The 9,627-nt window shown below is 54.3% G+C and overlaps 2 protein-coding genes across 2 annotated transcripts; both read left to right on the top strand.

Annotated features, from left to right (window-relative positions):
* Positions 1-326: 326 nt before the first annotated feature.
* Positions 327-3,221, top strand: LOC113206031 (uncharacterized). The gene is made up of 8 exons (XM_026421907.2): positions 327-460; positions 579-725; positions 1,010-1,272; positions 1,374-1,593; positions 1,694-1,806; positions 1,887-2,085; positions 2,475-2,793; positions 2,908-3,221. The coding sequence occupies exons 2-8, from the start codon at positions 666-668 to the stop codon at positions 3,177-3,179; spliced, it is 1,446 nt and encodes a 481-aa protein (XP_026277692.1). The 5' UTR covers positions 327-460; positions 579-665; the 3' UTR covers positions 3,180-3,221.
* Positions 3,222-3,893: 672 nt separating this feature from the next.
* On the top strand, positions 3,894-6,926 carry LOC113206026 (uncharacterized). The gene is made up of 8 exons (XM_052271017.1): positions 3,894-4,021; positions 4,138-4,271; positions 4,539-4,819; positions 5,050-5,269; positions 5,356-5,468; positions 5,551-5,746; positions 6,077-6,395; positions 6,501-6,926. The coding sequence occupies exons 2-8, from the start codon at positions 4,194-4,196 to the stop codon at positions 6,770-6,772; spliced, it is 1,479 nt and encodes a 492-aa protein (XP_052126977.1). The 5' UTR covers positions 3,894-4,021; positions 4,138-4,193; the 3' UTR covers positions 6,773-6,926.
* The last annotated feature ends 2,701 nt before the right edge of the window (positions 6,927-9,627 follow it).

Raw genomic sequence — 9,627 nt, 5'->3', positions numbered from 1 at the left:
GGGGGGGGTGGAACTGCGGCACTGCGGCGAGAGCTGGCTGAACCCGAAGATCAGTGAGTGTTCTTGATTTAGCCGCGATCAAGAGTTTCTAGTCAAGTGGACAGTGGGTTGCTGACATACAGGGGCTTTGTATAGTAAATTGCAAATTGCCTACCACACAGGCGGACTCACTAGAGGCCAGGACAGAAAGAGCGCCTTCCTTAAAGATAAACACGCACAAGTCGGTACACCCCCACACCCCTACCTGAGCGATCGCTGCGAACTCTGGTGGCGAGTCGGGCGGGGCCTTGAGCTCTGCCTCTGCCCTCTACCTTGCCTATCTATGCCTTGTGCCGTAGTGAGTTGATTTGCAGACCTTTTGTGCTCTAGTTAGTCACTATTCGTTTAAAACCGTCCACACGAGAAGAATACTGTTTTGACTCAACCTTAGCATATAATTTTGCTAGCAAGTGTGTTTCCGGTACGTAGTCCGATGAAAGATGATCGACAGGCGCAAGATTGCCCTCTACTCGCCGGAGATCGGAGTCGGAAGGTGAGGTTATGGTTTCACTGCAGACCCGCTCCTGTTTTTGTTCCAGTTGAAGCCGAGGCAGGGTCATCTATTGTTTTGTAAATTAAGACTTGCTGCCAATCCACTCCGCGTTTGAGGGAAATCTGCAGCCGCAATGCTATCTCAACCAAAACGTGCCCGAGGAGCTAAGGCGATAGATGAACCGGAGAAACTGGTATGTAAAAGAACTTTACCTTGCTCACACTTTTGTATTGTGGGTGGCAATTAAAGTGTATTTCGGCTAATGGAGGAAGAAGAATAGGCGGTGGAACGGAGTAGAACATAAAAGTTCCCGATTGGTCGAGAGCTTCCTGCCTTGGCGTCACCCGGTTGTGGGTCGTGGGAAGTTTAGTAAAGCGTTTACCAATCTAGGAACCTTTATGTTCTACCCGCTGTTCTTCTTCCTCCGTCAGACGAAATGGGCTTTTCTCACCGAGATCCACACGGCGCTGTTGACAGACGCTGCTGTCGCTGCCGGATCTGCCCCTGTTGCGGGTGCTCTCCTTCCTACCGATGAAGGACCTGTCCGCCGCGGGGACGGCGTGCTGCCGCCTGGGCGCGCTGGCCAGAGCGCACTGGTCCCTGTGGCGGGGGAAGAAGCTTGGCCCCGTCCGCGCCGGAGGTCTCTGGGACCTGCTCCGGGTCGCGCCGCCTGTGGACAAGTTGTGTTGTGAGGACTCGATTGCTAATTCGTACGCACGGTGCTTTGAAAGCTATGAGAGGTAGGGGACGAGCCGTTCAGAGCCGGAGGCTTTCCTGTCGGTAGTAACCGTTTTGCATGTTCAGTTTTACTCTGCACCCAATCGTTTGCTTCCCTATCCAGTGAGCGCTCGGCAGTGGTCGCCTCCTGCTTGGTGGTAACCACCAGCGACGCATTCTTCTTGGCCTGCCTCATACGGGAGTTTGCCCCCCGGTTGAAACATCTATCTTACTCCGGAAATTATCTCAACATGCTCTACTTCAACTTGCAGTACGCCAGACGTATAGAGATTTTGGGCTTAGATTGTGAGGCCATAAACGGCGGAAGAGCGTCTTGGCCGCAGGTGAGAACTGGGAGCTGTGAGGCTAAGGAAGGGGGGAAATGAGGGGTGGGGGTGGGGTACGGACAAACCCCCTGCTCTATCGTGATGTCCTTATTTCCAGGATGTGGTGTTGCCGAGATTGCACACCGTAGTGATTAGTGAGTTGGACGAGGAGCAGGATAGCGACTTTGAGCCCGCGATCGATGCTTTTCGCTCGCTGTTGCAGGCACACAGGTGGCCCCCTTTAACTTTCACTTTTCGCATACATGCACTGTCTAATTTTCAACGTTTTTGAACCCCCGACTTGCTTGCAGAGGACGGCTGCGGTCCGTGTCGCTGGGCGGTCCAGAACTGGTCCCGCTGTTAGACGCGTTGGACGCACGCCCCAGCAACAGCAACAACCTCCAGTGTCTGGAGGTGGAGACAGGAAAAGGCGTAGCTGCGGGGCTGCGGCCGTTCCAACCGGTGCTAAAGCACCTCATCATTCACTGGACCTCTTCACGCACTACAGAGGTACGGCAAGAACCCAAGGAGAGATTATGAGTTCGGAACCATGGGTACGTCAAGTCGCACCCAACCCAGCCACCCACCCAACCGCTCTCGCGACACTCACTAATTTGGCTCAAATTGCATATTGTAATGCGGGTAAATCGCGCATTTGATCATTTTCAGACCTGAAACAAAATTATTTTCGCTTGAAACGTGCACAACTGCCACGCCACATTAGTTCGCGGTCAGTTGGTTGGTTGGGTGGATGCGATTTGACGTACCCCATATCGGACACTCATTACTGATATTTGGTGGTGATTCGATATCGATTCGATGTCGCGCTGATTTCGATTTCTCACATGGTAGTGGCCTACCCCAAACCTCTCGCCAAGTCGCTCATTTCTTGTCCTCAGATGGCCAAACTGTTGAAGTCCTGGTCGGGCCCACTCGAGCGCCTTGATCTCGACAGTGCCACGCCAAAGATGTTGAGTATCCTCGGGGAGGGCAGCCTCGCCGGCCTCCGGTACCTGGATCTGAGGGACATCTCCTCCAAGGCTGACCTGCAGTGGACGCTCGCAGGCCTGCCCGGGCTGCACAAGCTCGTCCTCCGACGTTGCCATGGGGAAAAGTCCCTTGAAATACTCTGTGCCATGTCTCCCACCATCATCCCCGCCCTTGAGCTACTCATTTTTAAGAGCTTCAAAGAAGAAGGCTGTTCTAAGTATCAAGAAGGTAAGACACTACCACACTGCCTTTTCGTGCAGTTCGGTTGCACCTTGATCAAATCTGACGTATCGCGTTACGTGTTGGCGCAGTGCTTTGACATTAAGTATGGTGTGCCCCCAGACTGTCCCAGAGTCGCGAAGCTGGCCCCAGCGGTCAAGAGCCTGGTGCGACGAGCGCCCCTGTCGCTGCACTGTGTCATGCTACCGCACTGCGGCGGCGGCCACTGGCGTGGGCAGAATGAGCGCAATGAGCGCTGTTGCACTGTTTTCTACCGACACTCCACCGTGGCCGTGGCTGAATGTCCGCTGTGCGCCGAGGCTGTTTCCGCCATCCGCTCCCTATATTACCACCACGATATACAGGCCACTAAAATGACACGTATCCAAGTTTGATTAGTGTGAAAATTAAATGAATAAATTAATTTTCAAAAATTGCACGGCTCTTTACAGCTCTGATCAGCAGTTGTTCCTTATACGCACTTAAAACTAACGACAACCTAAAACAGCGCCTAAAAAAAACCAACAACAAAAAACTCAGGTTGTATCCAGTTACCTGCATCCTACATCCACATTCATGTTGCCAGATGTTGCAGTTGTCGTTTGTTTTGGTCAGAAATCCCCCAGTTTGGTTAGCGAGGAGAGGTTGTGTGACAACAACACTCCCGTAAACGCCCCGCGACGGCCCCGCGAGGGCGCGAGAGCCGCAAAAACCGCGTGAGGACCTGCACCGCGGCCTGTCCTGTCGCGAGGATCTCCCGTCAGCGCTCGCGAGTCACCCCTCGCGTCCTACCCCCCGCGACTTCGCGGGTTACTCCTTCGCGAGTCACCCTCGCGAACTCCGCAATCTACCCCTCTAGAATAATTTCTGACCTCGCGGGGCCGTCGCGGGGCATTTACGGGCCTGTCGTAGTCACATAACCTCTCCCCGCTCACCGAACTGGGCGATTTCAAACCAAAACAAACGACAACTGCAACATCTGGCAACATGGATGTAGGATGAATGTTACTTGATAGGCCCTCAAGCACTGACCCACCTGAGCGATCGCTGCGAACTCTGGCGGCAGGTCCGTCAGATCCTTGAGCTCTATCCCTGCCCTGCCCTCTGCAGTGCGTTGTTTTGCAAAGCTTTTGTGCTTTGGTTAGTTGTTGTTCGTGATAACAGTATGAAACTTTCCTAATAAAAAGGATACTGTTTTGACTCAACCTCAGGTTATCATTTATCTCGCGAGAGTCCAGTACGTAGTCCGATGCGCGGTAAATGACAGGCGCAAGATTGCTCTCGTCGGAAATCGGAGACAGAATGTGAGGTTAGGGTTTTACCGCACGGTTATCTGTTATTTTGTAAATTAAGACCTGCTGCACCTGCTGCCAATCCACTCCGCGTTCGAAGGGAAATCTGCAGACGCAATGCTGTCTCAACCAAAACGAGTCCAGCAAGCAACGGCGATAGATGGTTCACCTCTTTATAATGAACCGAAGAAACTGGTATGTAAATAAAAAACTTAACCTTCATCACACGGGTATATTGTGGGGAAAGAAGAATAGCGGGGGGAACGGAGTAGAACGTAAAAGTTCCCGATTGATCGAGAGCTCCCTGCCTCGGCGTCACCTGGTTGTGGGTCGTGGGAAGTGAAGTAAAGCCTCTACCAATCTAGAAACCTGTAAGTTCTACCCGCTGTTCTTCTTCCTCGGTCATACGAAGTAGACTGTTCTCACTGGTTCTCACCGAGCTTCACACGGTGCCGTTGACAGACGCTGATGTCGCTGCCAGATCTGCCCCTGCTGCGAGTGCTCTCCTTCCTACCGATGACGGACCTGGCCGCCGCGGGAATGGCGAGCTGCCGTCTGGGCGAGCTAGCCAGAGCGCACTGGTCCCTGTGGCGGGGGAAGAAGCTCGCCGAAGACGAACACGTACGCGGCGCCGGAGGTCTCTGGGACCTGCTGCGGGTCGCACCTCCTGTGGACAAGTTGTGTTGTGTTGACACATTTGCTGACACGTCTATAGAGTTACGCTGCTTTAATTGCTATGAGAGGTACGGGACGAGCCGTAAGGGGGCCGCAAGGCTTTCCCCTCAGTATGGTAACCGCTCTGCACGTACCGGGTGTTGCATAAAAGACACAGGTGCGCGCGGGTTTGCCTACCCGCTCTGCCCGTAAGGCGCCAGAGCCCCTTGGGTAGGCAAACCCGCCTGCACCTGTGTCTTTTATGCAACACCCGGCACAGTCTTACTCTGTAACTACTTGTTTGCTCACCTACTTGCAGTGACCGTTCGGCGGCAGTCGTCTCCTGCTTGGCCGTCGAAACCAGCGTGAACACATTCTTAGCCTGCCTCGTACGGGAGTTTGCCCCCCGGTTGAAACATCTTTCTTACTGCGGAAGTGATGTCAACATGATCTACTTCAACTTGCAGTACACCAGACGCATAGAGATTTTGCGCTTAAATTTTGGTAGCGTAAACGGCGGAAGAGCTCATTGGCCGCAGGTGAGAACACGGGCGCTGTGAGGCTAGGCGGAAAATGGAGGGGGGAGGGGCAAACCCCTGCTCTATCGTGATGTCCTTATTTGTAGGATGTGGTGTTGCCGAGACTGCACACCGTACTGATTGGTGAATTGGACCAGAACGAGAGCTGCGACTTCGAGCCCTCGATCGATGCTCTCCGTTTGCTGTTGCAGGCACACAGGTGGCCTCCCTTAAGTTTTACTTTTCGCATACATGCACTGCACCCAAGTTTGCCCGTGTTCGAATCCCCGACTTGCTTGCAGAGGACGGCTGCGGTCCGTGTCGGTGGGCGACCGAGAACTGGTCCCGCTGTTGGACGCGTTGGACGCACGCCCCGTCAACAGCAACCCCCTCCAGTGTCTGAAGGTGGTGACAGGCAAAGGCGCGGCTGCGGGGCTGCGGCCGTTCCAACCGCTTCTAAAGCACCTTATTATTCAATGGAGCAAACGCCCTGCAGAGGTATGACGGCAAGAACCCGGTGAAAGATGATGAGTTCGGAACCATGTATCGGACCCTCATTGCTGTCGAATGTGTCGAATCGGCCTGAAATGATCCTGAAATCGACACATTACTGATATTTGGTGGTGATTCGATATCGATTCGATGTCGCCCCGATTTCGATTTCTCACACGGCAGTCCCTTGTAGCACCAAACATTCAAACAACGTTCTCAGAACGTTCTTTTGGTCCTCTGAATCTGAAGGTTCCGTAAACGTTCTATGAATGATATGTGCTACAAGGGGTGGCCTACCCCAAACCTCTAGACTACTCGCCCATTTCTTGTCCTCAGATGGCCAAACTGTTGAAATCCTGGTCAGGCCCACTCGAGCGCCTTGATCTCGACAGTCCTACCCCAAAGATGCTGCGTATCCTCGGGGAGGGCAGGCTTGCCGTCCTCCGGCACCTGGTTCTGACGGACATCTCCTCCAAGACTGACCTGCAGTGGACGCTCGCAGGCCTGCCCGGGCTGCACTCGCTCGTCCTTCACTATTGCCATGGCGAAAAGTCACTTGAAATACTCTGTGGCATGGCTCCCACCATCATCCCCGCCCTTGAGCTACTCATTTTTAATATCTTCAAAGAAGAAGGGTGTTCTACATTTAAAGAAGGTAAGACACTACTCCCTACTTCTCGTGCAGTTGCAACTTGCTCACATCTGACGTATCGCGTTACGTGCGGCGCAGAGCTTTGACATTCCAGTTGTGTGCCCCCAGACTGTCCGAGAGTGGCGAAGCTGGCCCCAGCGGTCAAGACCCTGGTGCGACGAGCGCCCCTGTCGCTGCACTGTGTCATGCTACCGCACTGCGGCTGCGGCGACTGGCCTGAGCAGAATGAGCGCAATGAACGCTGTTGCACCATTTTCTACCGACACTCCACCGCGGCCGAGGCTGAATGTCCGCTGTGCGCCGAGGCTGTTTCCGCCATCCGCTCCCTATTTTACTTCCGCGAAATCCAGGCCACCAAAATGACACGTATTCAGGTTTGATTAGCATGAAACTTAAATTGAATTTTTATTTCAAAGAGCAGGACTCTTTTAGCGCTCATCAGCAGTTGTTAGCCTACTTCACTATAAGCACCTAAAACTATAAAAGTGCAGTGCTGAGCTACCACTGTTGCTGTTTCCTATGACACCTCGTGCCTTGTCCAAGCTGGTTGACAAGTAAAGTATAGTTGTCTCCACGCCCCCCCCCCCAAATATAATAAAAAGCCATTGATCCTAATTTCTCTCTGCGCGGCGGCTAACCCTTAACGAGAAGCTTCGAACGGCGGACGCAGCACAATACCCTTCCGGTATCACAGGGCACCGGCGGCCTCAGTCAGCCGCGTCCCCGTCCGCGACATGGGCACAGCCCTACCGCACCGGCTGGCTGGCCACCACCGCCGCGGGCGGGAGCTTGTTTTTGCCGCGGGCTGCGCGGGCGGGGCGACGAGGCCTGCGATAAGCGCGCGTTAACCCGTCCGCTAATGCGCGAATAGCTTCTTGCTACCTGCTGGCCGGCCGGCCCCGACCCCTGGGCGGACGGGGAGGGGAGGGTCGTGCACGGGGGGTGCCGCCGCCGGGCCGGGCAGCCTCGGGCAGGGCCTAGGCGAGGGCGCGGCGCAACGTAAGTTGTTGATAGTGTCCCGCGCGCGGCCGGATGGCACCCCTGCCAGCGCGCCCGCCCTCCTCCTGACCCACGTTATCGTGGTGCCCGCTCGACGCCACCGCCGCCGCCGCCGCGCCGCTGGAGGAGGAAGGTGCGCGATTTCTGATGACTTGGGTCCTCCTCATCTCGGCCGGCCGCGTCCGCCCCATTTAACTCATATCACGGGGGCTGGTGGTGGTGGTCGGTTGGCAGCCAGCCTGTGTGCGGATAAGAAACCAACACTGCGACTGTGCCCTTCTTCTGTCTCGCCCCGCTCCGCCCTCGCCCAGCACGGCGGGCACGGCGGTGTCGGGTTACTGCCGGTCCCCGCGCGGCCGCGCAGCAGCAGCACGCCGACGACGACGACGCGGACGCGGCCACACCATTGCAATTAGTGTCGGGGTGCAGCGCTCCGAGGGAGTGGGGCGCGTCCGAAGTGTGTTCCGGGCGGGCGGGCGCGGGTACCGCGCGGAGGCAGTGTCATATCTGACTGGAACAAAACTGTGGTGTCTAATATAAAACAAAGAAGCTCGGGAAAAGAAGCTAGTTTGCGTGTGTGTGTGTGTGTGTGTGTGTGTGAGAGAGAGAGAGAGAGAGAGAGAGAAAGAGAGGGGGGGGTGGGGTGGATACAACCGTGACTATGGAGTAGGAGACGCGGATGCGACCCGGCACTGCGACGCGTCGTGACGCTATCTGCAGGTCCCCGGCAGGCCCCTTCGTGTCCCAGGAGGTCCCTTAATGCTCCCAGTTTGTCAATAAGGGCGGGGCCATGCTGGGGCGGGGCTCCCCTAACGATTAGCGATGTCTCTCTCTCCCTCCCTCCTCCCTCGCCCCCCACACCACCCTCTCTCCCTCTCTCTTTCTGGGGACTCATTACAAGATGAACAGGCGCATGCAAAATAGACCGCTAGACGCGATATCGCTGTTGCTGCTCCTTGCTCCTTTCGTTCCGGGCGACCCTGCACACTGCACTCAAAAATGGCCCACTGCTCTGCAAATTCAAATGTGTACATTGTATTCTTTAAATAAAGTGTACGAATTTATAAATTTATTCGAAGTATACATAGCACGCTCACATTAAGTAAGGTATACATGCCGTGTACACTTTATTTAAAGTATACAAGGTACACATTTGAATTGACTGAGCAGTGGATGCGGAAAGTAGCCTATTTTAAAAACTAAAGCTAGATATCACATTTATATAGCTGGATAATTTTTGTGGAAAAGGCCAAGTGCAAAGTAAAAAAAGGTTATGGGCACTGCGTTTGGAAGGTACTCGGCGCTATACTGCAACACAGCAGCTATTTAGAAGATCAGAGAAGAGCTTTTAGTTCGTCGCCAAATCACCACAAATCTCACTCCCATCGCTCTCCGCGCCGATTTCAAAGGACACGCGACGAAAAAAAAAATAATCGCAATATTTTGAGGGAGACGCGTGGCCATAAATCGGCGTCCAGCACCAATCACTTTGATAGAAAAGCGCTCGAACAAGCATCAGCAGATAAATAAAGGAGATGGAAAAATGGATGGGACATTATGCTGGGGGAGGGGAGAGGAGGGGGCGCCACTCTGCTGGACGGTCGTTAAAACCGTCGATAGGGACTGTTACACTTTGCAGACCGTAAACTGGTTTTGTTTCAATATTTATCTCTCCCTGTCCTGCCTGCGTAGGCCTTCGCCGACCTGGTGGTGCGAGTGGGGTGGTGGGTGTGGCCAAAGTTTTTTTTTTCCTGAGTTTCTTTCGCCTATTGCGTTTCGCATTAGAAGGGCGGGCGGTGCAAGCCGATCTAGGCGGGACCACAAGTTGCAGTTGCAGTAGCCGACGGCTTTGCTTTAAAGTAGCAGTTTTCTCCGCTTTCGTGAATTCCAACCACCGTCGACCTTTGCTACTTGCCCGGCCTTCTGCCTCCCCCCCCCCCCCCCCCCCTTTCCTCCCTTCATATCTCCCGCTCCTGCTCGCGGCGCTCAGCCATATTCTAATTAAATCCAGGCGATGCTCCGCTTACGCGTTTTGATCCGATCCAATCACAAATTAGTTTATTGAACTGGCGATGATGGCGGTTTTCCGCTTATCGCCTGATCTGCGGATTGGGGGGGGGGGGGGGGTAACACGCTGTGTTTCTCACGGGTCCCGTTGAATCGCCAGCAGAGTCTGACATAAAATGTAGAGTAGAATGTGATTGTGCTTTCGTCTTCCGTCTTTCGATATTTGGTG

Source organism: Frankliniella occidentalis, unplaced genomic scaffold (assembly GCF_000697945.3).
Source record: "Frankliniella occidentalis isolate FOCC.00 unplaced genomic scaffold, Focc_3.1 Scaffold146, whole genome shotgun sequence".
NCBI classification, from domain to species: Eukaryota; Metazoa; Arthropoda; class Insecta; order Thysanoptera; family Thripidae; genus Frankliniella; species Frankliniella occidentalis.
Note: the sequence above shows the minus strand (reverse complement) of the source record. Positions and strands in the feature narration are given on the sequence as shown.